The 23,462-nt window shown below is 52.0% G+C and overlaps 9 protein-coding genes across 9 annotated transcripts; 5 read left to right on the top strand and 4 right to left on the bottom strand.

Moving 5' to 3' along the window:
• Positions 1 to 206: 206 nt before the first annotated feature.
• BDW74DRAFT_14783 (MFS transporter) lies at positions 207 to 2,156 on the bottom strand. Its single transcript, XM_073723599.1, has 2 exons — positions 1,417 to 2,156; positions 207 to 1,365 (listed from the first exon to the last, which is right to left on the bottom strand). Exons 1-2 carry the CDS (start codon positions 1,947 to 1,949, stop codon positions 393 to 395), a joined length of 1,506 nt encoding a protein of 501 aa, XP_073584694.1. The 5' UTR covers positions 1,950 to 2,156; the 3' UTR covers positions 207 to 392.
• Positions 2,157 to 4,530, bottom strand: BDW74DRAFT_14782 (putative C6 transcription factor). Its single transcript, XM_073723597.1, has one exon. It carries the CDS (start codon positions 4,359 to 4,361, stop codon positions 2,364 to 2,366), a length of 1,998 nt encoding a protein of 665 aa, XP_073584693.1. The 5' UTR covers positions 4,362 to 4,530; the 3' UTR covers positions 2,157 to 2,363.
• A 2,252-nt stretch (positions 4,531 to 6,782) lies between these two features.
• BDW74DRAFT_14752 (ammonium permease MEP2) lies at positions 6,783 to 9,119 on the top strand. The gene is made up of 6 exons (XM_073723558.1): positions 6,783 to 7,096; positions 7,150 to 7,214; positions 7,275 to 7,529; positions 7,579 to 8,253; positions 8,305 to 8,536; positions 8,588 to 9,119. Exons 1-6 carry the CDS (start codon positions 7,013 to 7,015, stop codon positions 8,711 to 8,713), a joined length of 1,437 nt encoding a protein of 478 aa, XP_073584692.1. The 5' UTR covers positions 6,783 to 7,012; the 3' UTR covers positions 8,714 to 9,119.
• A 333-nt stretch (positions 9,120 to 9,452) lies between these two features.
• On the bottom strand, positions 9,453 to 11,653 carry BDW74DRAFT_152350 (beta-1 tubulin). The gene is made up of 7 exons (XM_073724358.1): positions 11,467 to 11,653; positions 11,319 to 11,342; positions 11,228 to 11,253; positions 11,128 to 11,169; positions 11,011 to 11,065; positions 10,502 to 10,957; positions 9,453 to 10,453 (listed from the first exon to the last, which is right to left on the bottom strand). The coding sequence occupies exons 1-7, from the start codon at positions 11,476 to 11,478 to the stop codon at positions 9,758 to 9,760; spliced, it is 1,311 nt and encodes a 436-aa protein (XP_073584691.1). The 5' UTR covers positions 11,479 to 11,653; the 3' UTR covers positions 9,453 to 9,757.
• A 2,379-nt stretch (positions 11,654 to 14,032) lies between these two features.
• BDW74DRAFT_184920 (uncharacterized protein) lies at positions 14,033 to 15,695 on the top strand (the record flags this gene model as incomplete). The annotated part of the gene is made up of 4 exons (XM_073730924.1): positions 14,033 to 14,422; positions 14,474 to 14,697; positions 14,747 to 15,509; positions 15,558 to 15,695. The coding sequence occupies 4 exons, from the start codon at positions 14,033 to 14,035 to the stop codon at positions 15,693 to 15,695; spliced, it is 1,515 nt and encodes a 504-aa protein (XP_073584690.1).
• A 421-nt stretch (positions 15,696 to 16,116) lies between these two features.
• On the top strand, positions 16,117 to 17,659 carry BDW74DRAFT_152348 (uncharacterized protein). Its single transcript, XM_073724357.1, has 3 exons — positions 16,117 to 16,493; positions 16,547 to 17,133; positions 17,196 to 17,659. The coding sequence occupies exons 1-3, from the start codon at positions 16,137 to 16,139 to the stop codon at positions 17,593 to 17,595; spliced, it is 1,344 nt and encodes a 447-aa protein (XP_073584689.1). The 5' UTR covers positions 16,117 to 16,136; the 3' UTR covers positions 17,596 to 17,659.
• A 230-nt stretch (positions 17,660 to 17,889) lies between these two features.
• Positions 17,890 to 19,718, top strand: BDW74DRAFT_152345 (U2 snRNP complex subunit CUS2; the record flags this gene model as incomplete). Its single annotated transcript, XM_073724356.1, has 6 exons — positions 17,890 to 18,112; positions 18,248 to 18,361; positions 18,426 to 18,823; positions 18,878 to 18,986; positions 19,048 to 19,203; positions 19,282 to 19,718. Coding segments are annotated over exons 1-6 (1,184 nt in total), but the record flags the coding sequence as incomplete, so codon positions are not given.
• Positions 19,719 to 19,847: 129 nt separating this feature from the next.
• BDW74DRAFT_184918 (uncharacterized protein) lies at positions 19,848 to 21,217 on the bottom strand (the record flags this gene model as incomplete). Its single annotated transcript, XM_073730923.1, has 2 exons — positions 20,657 to 21,217; positions 19,848 to 20,576 (listed from the first exon to the last, which is right to left on the bottom strand). Exons 1-2 carry the CDS (start codon positions 20,918 to 20,920, stop codon positions 19,848 to 19,850), a joined length of 993 nt encoding a protein of 330 aa, XP_073584687.1. The 5' UTR covers positions 20,921 to 21,217.
• A 60-nt stretch (positions 21,218 to 21,277) lies between these two features.
• BDW74DRAFT_184917 (uncharacterized protein) lies at positions 21,278 to 23,050 on the top strand (the record flags this gene model as incomplete). The annotated part of the gene is made up of 2 exons (XM_073730922.1): positions 21,278 to 22,829; positions 22,896 to 23,050. 2 exons carry the CDS (start codon positions 21,278 to 21,280, stop codon positions 23,048 to 23,050), a joined length of 1,707 nt encoding a protein of 568 aa, XP_073584686.1.
• Positions 23,051 to 23,462: the final 412 nt, after the last annotated feature.

Here is a 23,462-nt window from a genome sequence, read left to right as displayed (position 1 = left end):
GATCAGGCAGAAACGTTTTAAGATCTTTGGAAGATCACTTTCAATGGTCTGTAGCTATCAGCTGATTTTCTGCCATCTATATTCGAAGTCAAAATGGGCTATTCCTTATAGTTAGGCTCCCTGGTGCTCAGGAAGTATACCTGGGAGATCGATATGTTAGACTAAACGCAAATCATTGACGGTTTGACTATTACGAAAAAGGGTAATGGTGCCCATTTGAGTACATGCTATCGAAATTGGCGTGGGCACTTTTGTGTATCGAGAGGAGTCATCCATATCTTACAGATGCAACCATCAAGCCACAATTTTCGCCATCCCTTCCCACAAAGCGTAGTAACCTATGCTATTTCAACCGCCACATTTCGGCCCCAGTCGTAGTCGCAAGATCTCAGCTACCCAGCAACATACCTTGAAGCAGCCCGAAGTGTTGGCCCAAACCGCCAAAATCCAAACGGCGCTGTCCACCCGATCGCCATCGTAACAAAAGCCAGCACGCTAGTCCCCCATCCATATCCCAAGGTGTTATACATATAAGGCGCGAAGAGCGGGAACCCGAAGCCTGCGAGACTGCGTAGGATCGCACAGGCCGCCATGGCACTAGCAGCGTAGGTCTGGTAGCTGTCCACAATGTATGTTTGCATGCCTTGCAGACAGGAGATGGTGCCGGCGGCGAATATGGCAGCGCCGATATTAGGCATGATCCAGTGCGTGGTGCCGATGCTCCAGCCGTACCAGAAGAGGCCGATTGTGCTGATCATGGAGCCAACTAAGAGTGCAGGCATGCGGAACTCGGGCTTGCCGATGTTGTTGTTCCGCGTTTTGAGCGTTATGTAGACGCTGTCGACCACTTTGAGATTCAGGAAAAGGCCGGCGATGGAGCCGAGTGCGATAGAAGTGTAGTTGAGACTGCTGATGCCGAGAGGCTCGTTGTAGACCTCTGTCCAGATGTCCGGGAAGGTCGCGAGCATGAGGTATGTTACTCCAAACAGGTAGGCCATGTAAAGAGCCATGCAGGTGACGATAGGCTGAGTTATGAATAGGAGAACCGGTCGCTCGAAGGCATGAAGGAGCTTGTAGATGAGTGCTTCAGCCTTCTCTTCGACGTGAAGATCATTATTACGCGTTTCCTTAATGAGACGGTCTCGACGCTTTCGTAAAAGGGTAGCCGGGTGGCATTCGCGCAGCCAGATCAACCCAGCTAGCTGAACCACGATAGCGGCGCCAGAAGTGGACCAGAAGACCCAGCGCCAGGTCGAGTACTGCGCAATAAAGCCTCCAGCGATAGGCCCAATGGCAGGTCCAAAAAGCGGTCCAAGAGTGTAGACGCCCATGGCCTTGCCTCGCTCTTCGGCGCTCCACATATCTCTAGAAAGCATATTAGCAAACAGAATATCTCGGGATCGAGGTTCATCATACCCAATAGCACCTCCTCCGATTGCCAGAGGAGCACTACCACCAATACCCGCAAGGAAGCGAAACGCAAACAACTGCGCCTTGGTTTTGGCAAACCCACAGCCCAGATTCCATGCCAAGTACCACACGTTGCTGACCTGAAGCAAACGCACACGACCATAGAGCTCCGACGCAGGACCAAAGAACATCGGACCAATGGTGTAGGCGAGAATAAATATGGCCATGGAAAGGTATATTTCGATGTCGGTGTGCATCCCCAGGTCACTTCCAAGCTTCTGCATAGCAGGTGCGATCATAGATGACGAGACGGGCGAGATGAAGACGAAGAGCGAGACTGTGCACGTGTTCTGCCATTTCAAGTTATTAGGCCAATTCTTGGGATCCTCTAGGTCATCCGGGCCACTCCAAGTGACGAGATCTGGGTCTTTCGTATGGTAATCCGCGTTGATAGATGCCGCTTTGGTGGCTTCAGGATCTTCCTCGACACGACATGGCGACATCCCCCGAACCGGTAATCTGAACCCCCTGCCACTCATCGTATAAATCGCTCGATAGACTCATGCACAATTGTGGGCTTAGTTGTTGGGTTTTCATGGTTTATATGCTCAGGTGGTATACTTCTTCGACCAGCCAATCAGCGGGCGACGGGGCCGAACTCGGGGCCGGATTACCCTAACTGACGGACCCGGCCTGTAGTACATGGGCAGACAATCGGGACACGGTCGTCCCTATCTTTTGTGACGTCTTTAGCATGCAAAAATCCGCGCATGTGGCCATTTGATATGACGGGCCGTCGCGTTATCATCAATGCAGCGAGCCGTAAAATGCATCAAGTGGTGCAACGAGACTTGTGTCTGCCATGATGGTGCATCGATAGGCCAGCCAACTACGTGCTAAGCAGAAAGTGCCTATTAAAGGCCCAGAACGAACTGGCTCCCGGCTTATCTGGTTCAGAAAGCCCAGTCGTAAAAATCAATGTCAAAAGCGCTGCCGAAATTCGAGCCGGTCCCATCAACACCGCCGAAAAGCTCGTCGAATTCGAAACCGTGCGTAGGATTATCTGTTCCCATTCCGCTGACGTGCTCTTGCTGCCTGCGGACCTTCGTATCGAGCTCTCCGCGCAGCTTAGATATGAAAGACGGCTCTGGGAATAAAATGCTCTGGGGATTTGCATCCCAGGCTTTAATGGTTTCCTTGCCGACGGTAATGTGTAGGGTCTTTCTGTTTGTAAAAAAGTCTTCATGATTCGAGTAGACTTTTGCAACCTTGTCCCATATGTCATCTACTTTCGATTGAGAGTAGAATCCGACAAGTGAAAGACTACGCAGGAGACAGAGTAGAGAATCCCACAAGAAGAAAGCTTGCGTTTGCCATAGGAACCCCCGTATAGCTGGGTTTCCGTATATCGTATTGTTCGTATCAATTATTTTCTCGGCTAGAGAGCAGATGTCGCGTCTTTGCGTGTCGGTCGTGGTTGACTGCTTGAGCAGTGGCATTCTGGCTCGTAATCGGACAGCATTGGTCGCAGATCGTACAATTCCAGTGGTCAGCATGTGCAAGGGATTCACTATATCGCAGTATCGTAGGAACCATCTCTCAATGGAGTCTTCAACCTCGTTAATAAGCCTCTCAATCTCACCTGCATCCTTGAGTTCCAATGTAGCTCCAATCTCTTTCATTTTGACCCCGGTGCGGGTATAGAAGTTGGAAAGCTTGATACGAGACAAGCAAAAAATCATTTCGGAAGGACCTTTGAGCTCTTGAGGCTGCTGTGTCATGCAAGGAAAGATCTGGTCATCGTTGATGTTCAGCGGTTGCTTTGTATCCCAGCTATTGGGCGCAATTGAGATTCCAGTGCCGGATACTTGACCAGCATAGCCGTCAAGTGGAAGCAACTGCCAAAAGAGGCGCCGGCGCATCTGGACCTCAAACGGTGGCAAGCCAAGGTATTCACCGTCGCGATGAAGCCCCATCCGCATTGCTAGGCGAACTGCCATGCCTGTCAAGATCCAGAACGTATTGGCATCTAATTGAGTGCGCATTGCGATGAGGAATAGTGTGTACGCTTGCAGGACCGACATTGACGTCGTTCTCAACCATGATGCATTGACAAGTGCCTGGTAGAAAGCGGCCCGATATCTTGGCATTAAACGTGCTCTAGATTCGCCAAACTCTTGAAGACACTGAGATTCTGACATGGAGTAGACGGCGAAATAATAGATGACGAAAAGCAAACATTCATCATCTCTCGAGGCCAGAGCCGGCTGCTTTGAAACAATGTCCACCATGTTCGCAACCGTTGGGACATGAAGAACCTTGCATAGAGGCTCGACATTCTGCACGTAAGCAATCCAGAGCTTGATGGCGTCCTCATAACTGGGATGTTGGCTGATAAGGCTCTGTTGGCGTCCGGCGATAGCACCTAGAACTACAGTTGCCGCTGCTTGCCCATTCAAGGTGCTGTCATTGGCTCCTAGGTCATCTTGATGGTCGTCAGGCTCCGAGTCCGACAGCTCACACAGGTCTCCTTCTCCAGCATGCAGGAGAACGCTATCGAGATAACGTGTCTTGCCGTTGGCGGAAAGAAGTTGGCCAGACTGTGTGGTAGCCCTCGATGTTTCGCCCTCCCTGTATGGCTCCTGGACGGGAAGGAGATTATGCTCCTGCAGAATTCGCTCATACCGAGCTAGACGGACATAAACATCCTCGGACCGGCTTCGTTTCCTTTTTGGTCGCGGCTGAGAAGCCTGGTAGACGCAGACGAGCTCTGATTTGCTGCATCTCGAGCATGTTGGCGCAGTCCTGTCGCACTTGATCTTTCTTCGCACGCAAGATACACAGTTGAAGCGCTTGACCGTCACTCCTGTAGCAAAATTATTCTGCATTTCGACATTTGGACCCGGCGCGGGGGCAATTGAGACAAGGCGCGGGGGGATCCCGTCGGCCATATCTAGATCGAATTAGCCCACACGTGTGGTCTCACGATACACAGAAATATATATCGAAACAGATCTAGATCAGCGGCGGAGCGTTCCGGTCACTTGCAGCGAAGAAGGTCTAGCTTCGTACGCTATGAAGTCGACAGTGTCACAGATAGCCCTGAATAAGATATGTACGAGGGTATTGCTCTTTGATGACGGTATTCAGCTGTGGTCAGTATGTTGTGTACCCCAACCTCGCATCAACTGATCTTCCATAGCCAAGCCACATACACTAACCGTGTTAGAGTTAGGCTCAACGAAACGCCCGAGACCTTTTTGTTTTGTCCACAGAGCACACTCGAAAGATGTACCGATTCTAGAACTGCTTTTGAAGTACAAGTTGCACGGGGCGAGCTCCTGTTCCATCGAACAAGGCCCGAGCATGGGCTCGAATCAACAAGCTAACTGGAGCTTAATCAGATTCACAGAAGCGACAAGGTTCGGTAACCGATAAGCCCAAGATCCAGGCCACGACAATGATGGCACCGGATCAAAGACGTATGAGTGGCAGGGTTCTCTAGAAGTTCACCCACTGAACTCTGTCCACTCCACCATAATCATGGCCCTCTAATGACTGGCTTTCTTCATCCGACTTCCTCGAAGCAATGATGGCCGCCCAGAGAGACGTGCAGTTCTGCCAGTTGTGCCGCCGAGTCTCGGCGAAAGCTAATCAACGATCGTGCAGATTGCAGACTGACTCGGCTATCAGAACCCAATCTGAAGAGCAATGCTTTTCTTATTGTTATTGATAATTGAACTGATCTTGGGAACTGGAGTTCGCGCCTCTTGATCATGGTGGAGACTGGACTCCAGTAGTCTCCGTACCCGTAGCTTCGCAGCCCTACCCGATCTATAATGCCCCTCGGAAGAAGTTCGGGCTCTGTCCGTCGACTCTATCCAAGCTCCAACGGAACGTGGCGTTCAGCTACGGAGCCAACCGGGTTGTGGTTATCATCATCTTGATTCCCGAGCGACGAGCTTTAAGCAAGGGCGCCGCAGCATCCCCAAGAGAAATCAACATGTCCATCATCGTGGGATCGTATTTCTTAGAACCTGAAAGGAAAGAGCATCTTAGAGAGCAGCAATGTGATCTTGGCATATTGACAGCCAAGATCTTGTCTATCAAACTCCAGACTGACCCAGTTCAATAATCATTTGTGGGAGAAACGGGGATGATAAGGAGCATCAGCTAGTGCTGATTGGCTGGGAGTGTATAGATAACAGCTCGGACGCCCAGGCCGGGGTTCACACGGACAAAGCCCCGGCCACGATGCTGCTCGTTCATACTCTGCTGTCAGCCGGGCGGTCCCATGGATGCTCCATGCAGGTACTTGGCGTCGAGAACATTCCCCGGCACGAGGCCTCGGAGACACAAAGTTGGAGGCTTGGGGGCTAAGCAAGAATTGGAGTTTGGAGTCGCGGCCCGATACTGAACTGTGCTCTCATCCCGGGTTCTCGGCATTCTCCCACTCTGGTTAATTGTAGGACCATGAGGTCAATATACAGGTCAACTTCTTGTTGATGATCGTCCTGCCAGGCATTGTTTCATTTCAATAGTGAGCCTCTGTGGAAATTCTCCGAGCGTCATGTAAATTAAGGCAGACAATGCATTTGAAAGAAAGGGTGTTCGTTATCAAGCTCCTATCTCTGGCCAGTCGGGGCTCCCCAGATCGACCAATCAGCGCGGGTGCCAGTCCCCATATAGGATTAGCGTCGAGGTACAGCCTCTTGGTCAGCTCTGACTTCCTCCTGTTAACCGCCTTATCCAGCTCTGTTATTTCTGGATTTTCATTATTTTCGCCGATCTGTCAGTGATACCGCAATCTCAGGTTATCTCGTGCATCGGGGTACTCTTCCTAGCGCCTCATCCTTCCATTGTCCCCTTATCGTCCGCTACCAACATGCTGGTCTGTGAGTACCGGCCGTAGCCCTCCTCCTATCCAATCACAAACGGTGTATGCCTCCCATGGCTCGTCTTTTACAAGCTCGAGATCGAGGGAATCCTCCTTGATAGCAGCATTTGTCTTTCGTTGGACGGAGAGGACGATTTCTGGATCGGATGACATCCACAGATCCGGGCTCTGGGCCGGATATCGAAGCAACCACGACGTTAGCTCGAACAGCCATACTCCCCCGGTAGGCTTGGCTCATCTCCATGACGCCTAGAAGCCATCCCACACGATGAAGCCGTGGGTTGGCCTGCGCCTAGCGTCTGATGGTGGATCAGTTGGGTGACTGCGAGGCCAGAGTTACCTGCAGGGAGACGGAGCTGGCGTCGCTGACAATATGACTGGTATCAGAACCACTTTCTTGCCGTCAGACTATAGGGCCGACTATTGTTATTTATCATCTCCGTGGCCCCCTTCATGCATATGCCCTGTCTTTTCTTTTTCACCTACTTTTCTTTTTGCAGACTGCCTCAACTGATATTTGGGGCTTGACTGGGGCTCTTCCGTGTCTTACTCTATAATAACCCTATCAGTTCCTCCTGCTTGGCCACCCCTGCCAAAAACTACGGGGCCGGCCGATACCAGTAGGATCCTTGACTGTGATACCTTCTTTTCATTCCTTCTCGACGGTACCCGGTACATCTTACTTCTGTCGATTCCAACTTCACAATGTCGACATACCCTGTTGCCTACAATGGGACCGGTGCGAACGGTGGAGATTCCCTCACTGAGGATCTCAACATTTACTACAGCGTGAGTTGCTGCATGGCACATCTAATCTGAGTGTGTCTCTTACAATGTCTTAGTCTGGTGATATCGCATGGGTCATCACCTCAACTGCTCTCGTTCTTCTGATGATCCCGGGTGTAGGGTAAGATACAACCCTAACCTCACCATGAATTCCTTGTACTGACGAGTCCGCCTCTATCAGGTTCTTCTACTCCGGTCTCGCTCGTCGGAAGTCCGCCCTCTCCCTGATATGGCTCTCGTTGATGTCCATTGGTGTCGTCTCATTCCAATGGTTCTTCTGGGGTTACTCCTTGGCCTTCTCCCACGGTGCCGGAAAATACATTGGTAACTTGGACAACTTTGGGTTTAAGGGTGTTCTGGGTGCTCCGTCAGTGGGTTCAACCAAGGTTCCCGATCTGTTGTTTGCTGTCTTCCAGGGAATGTTCGCTGCGATTACGTGAGTTGCATTAAGACATCGAGGGAGAATAAGTCTAACGTGGTATTAGCGTTGCCCTTGCTGTTGGTGCGGTGGCAGAACGTGGTCGCATGCTTCCCTGCATGATCTTCGTCTTCATCTGGAGTACTATCATCTACGACCCAGTCGCCTGCTGGACCTGGAACGCCTCCGGTTGGGTGTTCCAGTTGGGAGGCTTGGACTTCGCTGGTGGCACCCCTGTCCATATTGTTTCGGGTACGACCGCTCTGGCCTACTCGTTGATGCTCGGAAAGCGTCGTGGTCACGGAACTCACGAGCTCAACTACCGACCCCACAACGTCACTCATGTCGTGATCGGTACCGTCTTCCTCTGGGTCGGTTGGTTCGGTTTCAACGCTGGCTCCGCCCTGAGCGCTAACCTGCGTGCTGTGATGGCTGCTGTGGTCACCAACTTGGCTGCCTCGGTTGGTGGTGTTACCTGGTGCTTGCTCGACTACCGTCTGGAGAGAAAGTGGTCGACTGTTGGCTTCTGTTCCGGTGTTATCTCCGGTCTGGTCGCCATCACCCCCGGATCAGGCTTTGTGACTCCCTGGGCTGCTTTTATCTTCGGTGTTGTCGGCGCCGCCGCTTGCAACTTCGCGACCAAAGTCAAATATCTCCTTCGAGTCGATGACGCTCTTGACATCTTCGCTGTGCACGGTATCGGTGGTCTTGTTGGCAACCTCTTGACTGGTCTTTTCGCAGCGTAAGTCTGCCCAAGTAAATCTCCTTGTGTTCTAACTAACGTGCCCTGTAGTGACTACATCGCCCACCTGGACGGCGCTACTGAGATCGACGGTGGCTGGATTAACCACAATTACATCCAACTCGGCTACCAGCTTGCCGACTCCGTAACCGGAATGGCCTACTCCTTCTTCGGCAGCTGCATCATCCTCTTCATTATCAACATGATCCCCGGCCTTAGCCTGCGCGTTCCGGAGGAGGACGAAGTCCTTGGTCTTGATGACGCCGAGATTGGCGAGTTTGCTGTACGTATCATCCCTTTCCCTTTTAGAAACCTTCACTAATCACCTTTATAGTACGACTACGTTGAGCTCACCCGCGATGTCATCAACGGAAGCACCGAGCCCATGGACGGCGCCTCCAAGCGCAGTACCACCCCCACCGGCACCGCCGAGCCATCCTCCGTCGAGCTCAAGGCGTAATTCATAAAACGGCTCTATCGCCTTCACAGGGAATCGCTGGATATCGGACATAAGGACGAGCTTGCCGTCAAAAGCACATACATATGATGATCCGAAGTCTCCACCCGCCGGTCCTACGAACTAGGAACGGGTTTGTACATATCTCACTCCCTTATTGTCTCTCCTTGATCTCTCTATTTGACCGAATAGGTTATAATATCCATGCCTGCTACATACACCACGCTCTGACTGCACCCGCTTGTTCATGGCCTTCAAGCTTTCTCGACCTTGTCTCCGTGTTCTTTTTTTCTCTCTGGCTGGAATTTCGTACCGGATACCCTTACCTGATTATGCGCTTCACGTTAGACTACATTGTATGGCATCTAAACTAATGAGAAAGACATTGTAAATATGATTTGCTCGTATCCGTTTGGTCTTGCGTAACCGCCTTGGTCCTATCACGTTAGCTTGCTGCAACAGCCAGATCAAATTATATGCTGGTGTATAGTCGCTCTTGTCCCTGCAACGGTATGCGACGCCAGGGTCCGGGTCTCTAAGTCCAATGTCAGATTTATATAGGCAGGAGAATACACTGGACAGACTGGCTAGCTTAAATGTTCATTCGTCTGCTACTCTCCGTTGGTTGCCGCTGAGAGCATGAAAAATACGGGACAGGGTCGGCGCAGATCATGGGAGTAATGGCTGGTCATCTCAAACATCTACCATAACTACAAGACACTACGGTAAAGGCTAGACAAGGGTTCGAGCACCGCAGCTGCATTGTTGAGACTACAAGTATGTGCTATTCATTCAATAGGTTCAAGGCCTTGCGACCAAAGAATTAGAAACAGAGAAGAACGCTCGAACCAAAACAGTTGACTGACACAAACCCATACTGTAACCGAACCTTTGCGTCCGGCGCATGGTTTTATCAGGGGTATTATTATGAGCTGATCTCAATTTATTGCTACTGGACAAGTATTCATTCCTCACCCTCCATGACCTCCTCCTCGAGGCTAAAAACGAGTCAGCTGTGGACAAATCTAAGAGACTTCGGGTAACTTACTACTCCTCCTCACCCTCGGAGATGGAGGCGTCCTGGTACTGCTGGTACTCGGAAACAAGATCGTTCATGTTGCTCTCAGCCTCAGTGAACTCCATCTCGTCCATACCCTCACCAGTGTACCAATGCAAGAAAGCCTTGCGACGGAACATAGCAGTGAACTGGTCACCAACACGCTTGAAGAGCTCCTGGATGGAGGTGGAGTTTCCAATGAAGGTGGAGGACATCTTGAGGCCGCGGGGAGGGATAGAGCAGAGAGCGGTCTGGATGTTGTTGGGAATCCACTCGACGAAGTAGGACTGGTTCTTGCTCTGGATGTTGCGCATCTGATCCTCAACCTCCTTCATGGAAACCTTTCCACGGAAGATAGCGGAGCAGGTAAGGTAGCGACCGTTGCGGAAGTCGGAAGCAGCCATCATGTTCTTGGGGTCGAACATCTGCTGGGTCAACTCGGGAACGGAGACGGCGCGGAAGGAGTAGGCGCCACGGCTGGTCAGAGGAGCGAAGCCAACCATGAAGAAGTGGAGACGAGGGAAGGGAACCATGTTGACAGCTAACTTGCGGAGGTCAGAGTTAAGCTGACCAGGGAAACGCAGGCAAGTGGTGACGCCGGACATGACGGCGGAGACAAGGTGGTTCAGGTCACCGTAGGAGGGGTTGGAGAGCTTGAGGGTGCGCATGCAGATGTCGTAGAGAGCCTGGACGAGTCAGTGAACTTCCTCAAGTCTGCATTCCGGGCTACAAACCTCGTTGTCAATACAGAAGGTCTCATCGGAGTGCTCAACAAGCTGGTGAACAGAAAGAGTGGCGTTGTAAGGCTCAACAACGGTGTCGGAGACCTTGGGAGAGGGAACGACGGAGAAAGTGGCCATCATACGGTCGGGGAACTCCTCACGGATCTTGGATATCAGGAGGGTACCCATACCGGCACCGGTACCACCACCGAGAGAGTGGGTGATTTGGAAACCCTGGAGGCAGTCGCAGCCCTCAGCCTCACGACGGACGACATCGACAACGTTGTCGACGAGTTCGGCACCCTCAGTGTAGTGACCCTTGGCCCAGTTGTTACCAGCACCGGACTGACCGAAAACGAAGTTGTCGGGACGGAAGAGCTCGCCGAAGGGACCGGCACGGACGGCGTCCATAGTACCGGGCTCGAGATCGACGAGAACGGCACGGGGAACGTACTTGTTACCGCTGGCCTGCACACAGTCAGAGACGCCCCAATTGTTACCACCGCATCCTATCCACTGACCTCGTTGAAGTAGACGTTCATACGCTCGAGCTGGAGGTCGGAGGTACCATTGTAACTGCGTTGTATTAGGTTCCCTTTGCGCGTTGTGTTATCGGATTCTGAACGGGTTGTACTCACACACCGGAGCCGTCGAGACCGTGCTCACCGGAGATGGTCTGCCTGCATGTTTATTAGCACAAGCATACGAGTAATCCAAGATGATAAATTTTTGACGTACCAGAAAGCAGCACCAATTTGGTTACCCTGTCACGCATCGAAGTTCAGTACTTTGTTCCAACACAACCGATTCCTCAATGTCTGCCACTTACACACTGGCCGGTCTGGAGGTGAACCTATTTGGAGAGACACATGGTCAGCATGTCTGAGATCATGGTATGTAGAACTGGTGGGGTCCCCGTTGCCCCTAACGGGAAGGGGGGCCCCTCAAGACGCGTCAAAGAGGAAGTGTCAACATACGATCTCACGCATTGTGAATGATATGAGGGGGGGTATGAAGGATTAAAAAGAGGTTATTTGCAGAAGCTGCAAGAAGAATTGAAGGTGGATGAGGATAGACTGGGGAACAGCCGGAATTGAGGGGAGGAGAAGAGAGGAGCGAGATCAGGAGAAGGAAAGACGCAGAGTCGGTTTGGGGGAATTTGAGCGGTGAAAGCGCCAGCGACGGAGCGAGACCAACCAGAGAGTGGAGCCCCCATAAAGGAGAAAAAGATCAACAACAACACCGGTCACGTGGTAAAAGGGGGCGCGGCCAAACCGGCTTAGCGGTGGCTTAGTCATGGCCTGTCAGGAACGAACCATTCTTTGGTCTTTGCGCGCGAACCACACTACACTACTTAGCGTCCACCTACTTTCTTAGTATGTGAGCAGAGGCTCAGGACTAAGAACAGCTAACTCATTTTCAAATTTTGGGGATCGTTCTATACATCGAGAATGGCATATTTGCATCTCACTCATACATAGTTATGGGCTCTAGATGGTACCGTGATGTTGTCGGCCGCTAACTTTTGCACTTATACTTTGCCCGCCAGCGTAACTTGTCCCCTTGATATACATCTCGGATCGGTCAGCCAGTTGTAATTGTGATTGGAGGTAGGATCAGTGATTCTACCTATGTCATAAAGCTACATGAAACCCTCCGTCATCTAGATTATCTCGGTAGGTACTTTACTGAAAGCAAAGAGTTGCACCTTGCCGCTTCCCAACCCATCGCATCTACCCAGAGTGCTTTCCGGTGCAGGGGCCATAGAAAGCCATCGGCCGCGGCTCCCCATTTCCCAATATTGAACTTAGTGTCAGCTCCCTGTCCCTCAGTACGCGATGAATTGGGCCCGGCGATCCATCCAACTCTGAATTGAACCTCTCTTTGTATGGCGGCCGCCAGCGGCCGACGCTTCTCACCGGATTTTGAAGGGTCGTACCCTAATTCAAAGGTAAATACTGATGTTAAACTCCATGCAACGCCGGCCAGGCTAGTAAAGTATGTTATGCTGCCAGATAGGTAGTTATTTTCTATAGCGAGAAATATTCTCATTCGCTCGGCCTTGACTATGGCCAGGGTATGTCCGCTCTACAGCGATGGCCTAGGTGCTTGTCCAGTAAGCACGTAGTAGCAGAGCAACGAGTGAATACATTGCTTAATGCTTTGTTGATCGTATACCTGCTTGATGGGCTGGCCACGGTCAGACATTGTGCCCTGCACGTATGAACAACTAGGTTAGGTAGATGGTATTTCGATATACCCAAAGATCCCACCATTCGCAATGATTTCTACCCATCATACTCGCTTATGCATTGGTAGCGATGACCTAGTGGATGGTAGGTAACATCTAGTATGGTATGGTGGGGTACCAGGGGGTTGGCACTTCATGATGTCATGAGAAGTTTGCGGTACAGTAGAAACCTGAGGTTTGGCCATCACAGATATAAGGCAAACTAGCATACTTTGAGGCGATTGTCTGGGTACGTACCTAGCTGGTGCGCCAAACCTTGAAGGAAAGAAAGGCGAGCTACTGTGCGTAGACACGCCGTGATCGACCGCAGATGATGAAGCAGCTGATCCTGCTAGCGCCGAGGATTCGGTATGATATAATGCATCCCTAGAAGGAAAAAGATGCTAAATCTTATTCTTGTCATTTTTGGCCGCGAATAACCGGCTAGAAAGCTTGACTGCGCAATTGACTGCTGGGGAGGGGTGGGAGGCTCCCGGCGCGGGCCTGTGTTTGGAAGATCATCCAAGAATGTGATCTCTCTTGTAGGGTTAGCGCATGCCAGTGAGCGCGTAAACTTCGTCGAATGTTTCGGTATGTCAGCATCATCGACCAAAGTACGAAGGGGTTGATGGAGCCTTTCTCCATAGCTTGATTTCTTAAGCAGATGACGAGAGTCAAGACTGGCCCCGTGGATCGTATGCACTTACCTACTTGTAGATAAACAGAACCTGCTTGGATCCTGACTCAGGAGAGACAGGGGTTCGCGTTCTGGAATCCAGTTACACCATCATTGTCTCATCCGCCACGGGCAACGGCCACCTGCCTGCGTGAGCGGGTCATTAAAAGAGCGGTTGCGCAATATCCTGGAGGTTGCAGAAGCCGGAGCTCGGACGCCCAATTTAACAAGATTGGATTAGGTGGCCCGGTCTTTGCTTTTCCTGTCTTGCCTGCCTTGCTTTGGCTTGCCTTGTTGGAATGCTGTACGGATCCTCCTATGTTTTCCATGCTATTTGTTTCGTCGGGGCCTACATATATCCCGCTGTTAGTATCTGAACGCGTGGACGGCGAACGCTCGCTGGACGCTCGATAAAAACTCAATCGGGTGCATTACACCATACTCGGCACGGCAAATTTTGTGACTCGTTCGTTGGGCTGAAAGGAGAAGGGTAAGGATGGACCTGGATAAAAATATGCAGCCGCCGTCACGGTCAAACTCGAATTCGAAATGGAAAGGGATGGGTGACTTTTGTCGGCGATTTCCTGTCCTTACCAACGTTCTTCATATCTCACCCACAAAGTCGCAACAGCCTAGCATGAGTCCTGATATTGAGAAAGAGCGCGAGTCGCCCTCTGTGCGAAGTGTTACACAGGACGACATCGGAAACCCTACATGCGATACCGGATTCAGGTCGAGATATCAGAGATGGGCGCAGAACGTCAAAGGCCTTGAGACGAGGGGAATCGAGCCGGTGCCGATTGAAGAGCGGCAGGTAGTCAGCGCATCTGGGTCCTTCCACATTCTCCTCACATGGTTTAGTATGGGGATGGCGCTAAACAATATGGTGGTTGGAACAGTGGGAACCCTTGTGATGGAATTGAGCTTCCTTGACGCGGCGCTGTGCGCGATGTTCGGAAATCTGCTTGGTTGTGTGGCAACTGGATATATGTGCACCTGGGGTCCGAGAAGTGGACATCGTACCCTTGTATGGCCAACGCATCTTGATTTAGAAAGATGGGAAGCTCACAGTTGCTAGATTGTATCTCGCTACCTCATGGGCTTCAACCCTAGTAAGGCGTGTTGCTTCCTTAACGTGCTGGCAAACATCGGTTACGGAATGATGAGCTCGATGGTTGGAGGGCAGATTCTGTCGAAGCTGTCGGGTGGCGCTGTATCTGTCGTTGTTGGAATCATTATAGTAGCGCTAGTCAGCCTGGTGGTGGCCACATTTGGGATGCACATTTTTCAATACTATGAACGGTAATCACGCCTGCCTTACCACCAAAAGACTCGCAGCTGACATCAGAAGATACGCTTGGTTTCCACAGCTGGTGGTGTTTTGTTTCCTCCTAGGATCAGCCGGCCCGGAATTCAATTTCAAGGGTACATCTGTCGGAACTGGCGAGGAGATCACGGCCAAAAGACTGGCATATTTCTCACTCTGCCTCGCCTCCGCAATATCCTGGGTGCCTGGAGCTGCTGACTACCACGTCTATTATTCGCCTGATACTGGAGCGTGGAGGATATGGTCGATGACAACCATAGGAGTAAGCCTAGCCATGAGCATCACCATCATTCTTGGTGTTGGGCTGGGAAGTGGAATCGAGCGCAACCCCCGTTGGCAGGAAATTTATGACCAAACCCCCGGCAGCGTCGTGATTGCGGGCTATGATCGACTGGGCGGCTTTGGCAAGTTCTGCGCCTTTTTGAACGTACTGACAATTGTGTCTAACAATGCCCCCGGGTCATACTCCATGGCGATGAACTTCCAAATGCTAGGGGACTTTTGGTGTAAGATACCGCGCCCTGTCTTCACGATCGTCAGCACAGTTATATACACGGCATGCGCCATCGGCGGGCGGGATTTTCTATACCAGATCTTTAGCAACCTCGTGCCTCTGATCGGCTACTGGGTTGTCATCTGGTTCACGATAATAGTTGAGTCAGCGGTGATATTCGAAAGGGGCAGACAGTTCGACTGGTCGGCATGGAATGATCCGCAGAAACTGCCTGTGGGATTTGCAGCCACTGTCGCATTCCTGATCGGATGGGCAGGGGCCATTGTCGGGATGGTATGCTTTGCCCCTCCTGCTCAGCTCAGTCCTTCTAACGATAGCCAGGACCAAGTGTACTACACCGGACCAATTGCAGGAGCCATTGCTGGAGGTTGCGATTTGGGAATTTGGCTTGGATTTGGGTTCACGGCCGTTGCATTTCCTCCGCTGAGACTGCTGGAGCTGTGGATGATTGGGCGTTGATCGTCCCCTGAACAATGGATAGAGACCAAAGGGAACAAAGGGACTTAAAAATCGGACTGGGCGAGCGAAGAGGCTGGTATGATTTGTAAATACTGAATATTGCGCTTGATTCTGTGTTGTTGATCGTTGCATAAATCCTGCATGAGTGCCAACGTTGATGCGCCGAGCTGCAGGACTTGCCAGGATCTGCTAGGCTAAGAAAGTGGCTGTTTTATCATGACGAATCAGAGAATTTAGATTTCGATAGTAATAAATGTCAAATGAGGAGAAGAAAGACCGAGGTCCGGGGCAAGAGAAAAAGCAAAACGGCGAGATCAGTCTGGCTGACTCGACGATCTGGAGAAGTGGGGTTGGCGTGGCCTTTGTTTCATAAAGAGTCCATCAAACCATCTCCAATAACATCACCTTCATTCCTCATCCTCTCCTCAGGGTTTGGTCGACATGGCCTCTTCGCTGGAAGCACTCTCCAACAGGATTGCGAGCACCCTCAAGGACGCCTCTGCTACCTCCGTTGGCTCCTCGCTGACAGCTTTATCTCAAACCATCGTCAACATTATCAAGGAGGCTTCGCCCCAGCAAATCATTCAATATGTCGTCCCCTTGGTCGCGGCCTATCCAGTCCTAGTCGCACTACTTCGCTTTCGCAACGTAAAGCAAATCCATAAGAAATACAAATACCCCACGCGAGAATCCTTTGCCCGAATGACAGACGAGGACGCCTTCTACATACAAAGGAATCTGGTCCAATTTGAGTTCCCTTTCTTCTTTACAAAGGCCTTACAGTTTGCACTCTTTAGGGTAACTCCAGCTCACGGATACCAGCTCCTGCGAATGACTAACGCCGAATCCAGACATATGGTATTCCTACCATCTCCCGAACCCTAACCAAAACAAGCCAGTTCTCGAATTCCAGTACATCCTACAAGCGCTATACAGATACAAAAGCTCTCGTTCAGGAGCTTGTGGGACAGGCTCCATCAAATGCACGTGGACAGGCGGCCATCGTCCGTACTCGGTACCTTCACAGTGGCTACCGGGCCTCAGGAATGATCCTCGACGATGACATGCTCTATACCCTGGGCTTATTCGCCATACAGCCCGTACGATTCATCAACAAATACGAGTGGCGCGAGCTCACCGATGTGGAAAAATGCGCCATTGGTACTTTCTGGAAGAGCGTCGGCGATGGGCTGGAGGTCAGCTATGATGCGCTCCCCTCTGGTAAGACTGGGTTCCGGGATGGCCTGCATTGGTTGGAGGAGATTACGGCCTGGAGCGACGCCTACGAGGAGAAGTGCATGGTGCCAGATCCCAAGAACCGCGAGGTCGCCGATGAGACGACGGCAGTACTGGTCTACCTGGTTCCAAAGCCACTCCACCACATCGGGCTGAAATTTGTCTCCTTCATGATGGATGACCGCCTCCGCAAAGCTATGTAGTAAGTCTCGCAGACTTGCTTATTTGACGACTTGAAATTGAGCCGTGCTGACATTTTCTCAGCTACGAGGCGCCACCGGCATCATATGCCAGCCTCTTTTCGTTCCTTTTGTCTGCGCGCCGATTCGCCCTGCGTCACCTTGCCTTGCCTCGGCCTTACTTTATGCGTTACAGCACCTTCACCGAGGAGCAATCTGTAGACGAGCGTATCTTCATTACGGAATGGGAAGGTGATCCTTACTATGTCAAACCGACCATCTGGAATCGTTGGGGTCCGTCGGCTCTCTGGAAATGGGCGCTCGGTCGCCCCGTACCGGGAGATGAGGGTGACAAGTACTATCCGAATGGCTATTACATTCCTGACGTTGGGCCTAAATATTTCGAGGGTAAGGGTAAGAAGCAACAGGAGGAAGGCATGGAAGGGCTGAAGGTCTCGCGAACTGGCGGGTGCCCTTTCCATTAGATGTGTCGGTTTCGATCTGCGACGATACCCGTGTTTTGATATATATGAAGCTCCTCGATCTCTAGATGTAATGGGCCAGTATATTCAGTATTATCTTTGACCCGCAGAGGTCTGATTGCCTATGGAATGAACGATTTAAGGTTGCTCAAAAGGATGGCATCGAGAAGATCTACCACCACCGAGGAGGGCTTGACGGGAGCTTCCCGCTGCTTACGTAAGTGTGTCATCAATGCTCCCCGCAAGCCGAAGGCCTCGAACTTAACCTTCATACCATTCTTTTCCCCATCAACATATTGATACTCTCCGTTGGCCACTGAACATGGCGCTACAAGGCCCAAGAACCGACGCGACAGCGACAACGTCCCCGCCTCCACTCAGCAACTTCCCACAAGACCCGGCCGACTTCGACAGCGACCCGCGAATCTCGTTCTCGAAGCTCGACAACAAATTCATCTTGGAAACAGACGATGGGCAGGAATACAGCTACGACACGGTCCTGAAGCGATGGATTCCGACGGTGTGTGCGCGCTTTGCTTCCTCTCCGGCTGGATCTGGACTCTGGATGAGATGATCCGCTAAGTCTGCTGGATTTGGCTGGTTCGTGAAACTGATTACTGGGCGGCGCCGCTTTGCGCCTGTGGGTGTCCTCCAGGTTGACGATGACTTGCTGCGCCAACAGCAAGAAGCCTATAAAGTTGAAGGGGTGGACGACGACGAGCAAAATACACAGAAGCTCAGGAAGAAGCGGAAGCAGGAGGGTGAGGAGGTTCGTATGCGCGGCTACTCGAGCTACTTTTGTCTGCCCGCCGGCTGATGCTTTGCGATTATAGGGCGATACTCAAAAGCCGAAGAAGCAGCGCGTCAATACTGCGGTTTATGTCACGTCCATCCCCCTCGACGCCGAATTCGACGAGATCCGAGACATATTTTCGCGGTGCGGCGTTATCGCCGAGGAGATTGACAGCGGGCGCCCGCGGATCAAAATGTACACGGATGACGATGGAAAATTCAAAGGCGAAGCTCTTGTTGTCTACTTCCGGCCCGAGTCAGTTAATCTTGCGATTCAGATGCTTGATGATTCGGACTTCAGGCTGGGTGTAACAGGGCCGCAAGGGCCCATGCGCGTGCAGGCAGCGGATTTCTCTTTCAAGAGCCAGCAAGAGGCGCCGACGAAGACGAGCATGCGGGACAAGAAGAAGATTATTAAGAGGACACAAAAACTCAATAAGTATGGCTCTGTCAATTTTGGGCAAAGAAGAGCTACTGACGCGCGTCTGCGTAGCAAACTCGCCGACTGGGATGACGATGAGCCGGCTGCACTGGTGGATACAAGTTCCAAGTTTGAAAAGGTCGTCATATTGAAGCATATGTTTACGCTTCAGGAGTTAGATGTACGCTTTCATTCTATTCCTCAGTCATCTATGTTAGCTATGCTAAAATCATATCCTACAGGAGGACCCGGCAGCTATCCTAGACATAAAAGAAGACATTCGTGATGAGTGCTCCAAATTAGGAGAGGTCACAAACGTCGTCCTCTACGACAAGGAAGAAGCCGGCGTCGTCAGTGTCCGGTTCGCAAACCCGGAGTCCGCTAGGGCTTGTGTTCAGGTACACTCCCTTTACCACTCACCATATGTTTAGGCGGAAGTACTCCGACAGAATGAAGGTGCTGACTCCATTTTCCAGCTCATGAATGGCCGCTTCTTCGGCGGCACAGCAGTCGAGGCATACATTTCAGACGGAAGCGAGCGGTTTCGCAAGACGAATGAGAAGCGCGCTGCGCTCGAGGATCTGGCCGAAAAGGGACTGGACGCTGAAGACGAGGATGAGAATCAGAGGCTCGACGAGTTTGGAACTTGGCTGGAGAGCTCACATACTGTGGAGAATACGGCTAAGTAAACCAGCCCCATTCATGTTAGCGAAACGGCTGAAAAGAACCTTGGCCTTCATACTACTGTACAATAGCTTCTCCATCAACAAAGTCCTTCATCTTTGACGACGTTTGCGCATGTTGGATATGATTTCTCTGGTAAATTATGGATATATGAATGAACACTTACCCTTCTACCGACGAAGCCTGCAATATTTATATTTTAAGAGTCAAACGATTAATACTTCACTCAGTGCTCCCAACCCTATACTGCATTTGACTATTGACGGTCTACCCAGGCCCGCAGATAGACCAGTACGCGGGTAATTTCCAAACAGAAAAGTGGCAAATTGCCCTCTATTCCATCCACTGTACTAAATGTCTAGTTCTTACCCCAAAAACTCTGCCCCGGAGAGGTACCCATAGCCATACCAGTCACGGTAGCCTCGAATTCCTCCGGTGCCCGTCCCAAGAACTCCCCAAGCAAAGGCGAAACATACGCCCCCTCCCCACGCCTCACAGCCTCAAACGTCGACGCCATTGCCAACGAATAGTCACACCCATCATACGTGAGATTCTCCTTGAGCACCGGGATCGCCGCCCACTCCTCGCCCGAGATGACCTTGATGTTAATCTGCTTTCCCGTGATCTTACTCAAAATCTCCACAGTCTGCCCGGAGCTCAACGCTCGAGGCCCCGTGAGCGTAACAGTCTCGCCCGCAAACGGGGAACGCTGCCCATCCGCAACAAACCGCCTGAGCAGCTCCGTGTTCCCCTCGCCCAGCTCCTCCTGCTTCACCCAGGCGACGCCGGGCCCCGACCCATCGTGCGGAATGGGGATCGTGTCGGCTGGATTCCGCACATCGAAGAAGGTCAGGTGCATTGGGAACCCCTCCGTGTACAGACCCTGTCGGACAACCGTGTACCCGATGCCGTGCTTCTTCGCACATTCATCTAGATACCGCTCTGTGTCGAGATGCGCCTGCATGACGAAGGCTACGGACTCGGTTGCTGAGGGGTTGTGCGCGTGCTTGCCTGCGTATGCGAGGGATGCGTAGAAGATGTGTTGGACGCCGCTGCGGATCGCGGCGTCGATGGCGGCTTTTTGGCGCTGGCGTTGGTCAGTGAGTGCGTTATCCTCAAAGGAAAGGGGGTAGGGGCGCGTGGATGCATGTGGGAAGGTGGACATACCTGTGTACGGTGGTGGTGCTGGACTGAGGCGTACGAGATGAGGAAGAGCGTCGTGATGCCGTCGAAGGCGTGCTCGAGGCTTGAGTCATCGTTATAGTTTGCCTTGCGGACTGTGGCGCCCTGGGGTGAGGCGGCTTCGAGCTTCTCAGGGCTACGGGCGATGAAGACGGGGTCTTTTGCTGGGAGGCGGGTGAGGAGGTGCTTCACGGTGCTTCCTCCAATGCCGCCTGAGGCGGGAAAGACTCCGACAGTGTGGGTAGACATGATGATGAGAGTTTAGCCATTGACCAGAAATTCGAAGCCAGCGCTGTTTATATAGTACACCTCGGAGATTCTGGCGGTTTCTTACCGATACCGATCATTACATGATGGCCGGTGAGTGGTGATGAGATCACCCTTTTCTTGACTGAGCCAGGTCCAACCGCAACCAGAATAGTACCAAGTACCACATTTTGGGCACCATAGAGCTTACCAATCTCTCGAGTTTGGCACGCAGACACGGCTCCTTTTACATAACAAATTGTGGTAGCAGCGGGATCCCTGTCACTGAGTATAAAGTACGGCAGAGGGACTGACCTCATTCCCTCCTGTAAACATAGGCCTAAACTAGCGCAATTCATCATGCATCTCGTTTCCACCTCCGTCACGCTCTGCCTGGCCCTGGCCGCTACTGTGCTCGCCAGGACCAATCAAGAGCCCACTGGACCGACTGTCGAGACCCAGAACGGCACGGTCGTGGGACGATATGTTGAGTCCTACAATCAAGAGCAGTTTCTGGGTATTCCCTTTGCTCAGCCGCCGGTTGGAAATCTCCGCTTCAATCTCCCCCAGCCTGTGAACGACAGTTGGGATACCCCCTTTGACGCCCGAGAGTACGGCACAGTATGCACAAACTACTTGCTGGACCTCGAAGTCGATATCCCAGGCTTGAAGTCGTCGAGTGAGGACTGCTTGACGCTCAACATTGTCAGGCCGGCTAACGCAACCACAACCCCTGACGAGTGTCTGCCTGTACTGGTCTACATCTTTGGTGGTGGGTTCCGACAGGGAGGAAGTGCCGATGGCCAGTACAATACCTCCAGGCCGGTGCAACACTCGGTGGATATGGGCGCACCGTCTATTGTTGTTACGATGAATTACCGTGTTCACGGCTGGGGCTACCTAGCGGGCGATGTGGTTCGTGGACAGGGTGCACTCAACGTTGGACTTTATGACCAGCGTCTGGCCCTCCGCTGGATTCAAGAGAACATTGATGCCTTCGGCGGGGACCGGGAGCGCGTCACAATCCACGGTGAATCTGCAGGCGCTGCATCCGTTGGATTCCACCTCCTAGCCTACAGCGGCCGAGACGACGGACTCTTCCATGCTGCGATCTGCCAGAGTGGGGGCCCCTGGTATTTCGGTAGCTTCGCGACATATCAGGAATCCGAGCAATCATACCAGGCAGTCATCCGGGCGACAAACTGTACAGAGGCAGAAGACACCCTGGCCTGTCTGCGGGCGGCCCCATTCGAGGCACTCGATGCAGCATTTGCCAGCCTCTCCTTCCTGCCCGTGGTCGACGGCCTGTTGATACCCCGCTACAACTCACTGGCGCTTGCGGACGGCAAGTTCGTCAGAGTTCCAATGCTCATTGGAGCCAATACAGACGAAGGCAAGATTTTTACTTTCGAGGGTCCCAACTCCTCCAAGGACTTTGCTTCGGTCATCGCCAACTACACATACGTTCGGACCAAGCATAATGCAACCATCGCCCGTCTTCTGGATGCCTACCCTTACCCCGGCTCCAACACCACTCACGGCCAGTCCAACGACCAACTGAGCTTGCCTGCCGCATATGGAAGCCAATTCCTGCGGACCGCCCGATACACCGGGGATGCGATGTTCATCGCTGGCCGACGGTATACCTGTGAAGTTTGGGCTCAGCATGGCGTCCCATGCTATAGCTTCCGGTTCAACACCATCCCAGCGGGACTAGACCCGGTAACCTCTGGAGCTACTCACGCTCAGGAAGTCGCATTCGTCTTCAATAACCAACAAGGCTTGGGCATGGTGTCCAACCCGTTCAATGTAACCCCGCCAGCTCGCCAACAGCGGTATAAGGAACTGGCGACGCCTATGGGCCGGATGTGGATGAGTTTCGTGGCCACGCAGTCGCCCAACCACCACCAAGGTAAGTGAACATTCTCCCAACTCAGATTGGACTCGTAATGGAGCACTAACTGTCACTAACTTACAGTGGAATCTTTCAAAACTCTCTGGGACCCTTACAGCCTGGCTGATCCGCGGAACATGGTCTTCGATGGAAACACAACGAGCTATATTGAGAAGGACGATTGGCGGGTAGAGCCCATTCGTCTCATCATTGATAGTGCCGCTGCGTTCTCGAGGTGAGATGAGATACACCGCGGAGGTTGTTACAATGGTGTGGCTTGGACTCTTGGTCCACTGGACTCTGACGGACGTGAGGTCATGGAATTAGGGGCTATATATCTTCGTTGACTTCATTTATTGGAGGCATATTTGTTTGTTTATTTAGGCTTGGAGTATTGGTGAGGACCTCAGGCTGAGAACACATCGCATTTGCATCTGTATTACTGAGACAGCACATACATGATTCGACGTACAATTTAGACATCTCTAGTGCACTAGCAGAATTACAACTAGTGAATTGACCCTGATTCTGAACACTAGGGGGCCGACAGGGCATCAGTGGATGATAGCGATCTATGTATGGCGGCCGACCGTGGCGGCCGACATTTTAGCAGCAGAGCGGCCGACACAGCCCTAGGTAAGCGGGCGGAAC

Source organism: Aspergillus multicolor, assembly GCF_047715735.1.
Source record: "Aspergillus multicolor strain CBS 133.54 unplaced genomic scaffold BDW74scaffold_10, whole genome shotgun sequence".
Taxonomy (NCBI): Eukaryota; Fungi; Ascomycota; class Eurotiomycetes; order Eurotiales; family Aspergillaceae; genus Aspergillus; species Aspergillus multicolor.
The sequence above is the reverse complement of the archived record's forward strand: the minus strand, read 5'-3'. Positions and strand labels throughout refer to the sequence as shown.

Bases quoted from the DNA above. Each gene is read 5' to 3' on its own strand.
- BDW74DRAFT_152348 (XM_073724357.1), top strand. From the start codon at position 16,137: ATGGCCTCTTCGCTGGAAGCACTCTCCAACAGGATTGCGAGCACCCTC. The intron at 16,494-16,546 runs GTAACTCCAGCT...CGCCGAATCCAG, and splicing joins TACAGTTTGCACTCTTTAGG to ACATATGGTATTCCTACCAT. The intron at 17,134-17,195 runs GTAAGTCTCGCA...ACATTTTCTCAG, and splicing joins CGCCTCCGCAAAGCTATGTA to CTACGAGGCGCCACCGGCAT.
- BDW74DRAFT_14783 (XM_073723599.1), bottom strand. From the start codon at position 1,949: ATGAGTGGCAGGGGGTTCAGATTACCGGTTCGGGGGATGTCGCCATGT. The intron at 1,366-1,416 runs GTATGATGAACC...TATGCTTTCTAG, and splicing joins ATCGGAGGAGGTGCTATTGG to AGATATGTGGAGCGCCGAAG.
- BDW74DRAFT_14782 (XM_073723597.1), bottom strand. From the start codon at position 4,361: ATGGCCGACGGGATCCCCCCGCGCCTTGTCTCAATTGCCCCCGCGCCG.
- BDW74DRAFT_152350 (XM_073724358.1), bottom strand. The intron at 11,254-11,318 runs GTAAGTGGCAGA...GATGCGTGACAG, and splicing joins ACCTCCAGACCGGCCAGTGT to GGTAACCAAATTGGTGCTGC. The intron at 10,454-10,501 runs GTTTGTAGCCCG...TGACTCGTCCAG, and splicing joins CCTTCTGTATTGACAACGAG to GCTCTCTACGACATCTGCAT.
- BDW74DRAFT_14752 (XM_073723558.1), top strand. From the start codon at position 7,013: ATGTCGACATACCCTGTTGCCTACAATGGGACCGGTGCGAACGGTGGA. The intron at 7,097-7,149 runs GTGAGTTGCTGC...ACAATGTCTTAG, and splicing joins ATCTCAACATTTACTACAGC to TCTGGTGATATCGCATGGGT. The intron at 7,215-7,274 runs GTAAGATACAAC...CGCCTCTATCAG, and splicing joins CTGATGATCCCGGGTGTAGG to GTTCTTCTACTCCGGTCTCG.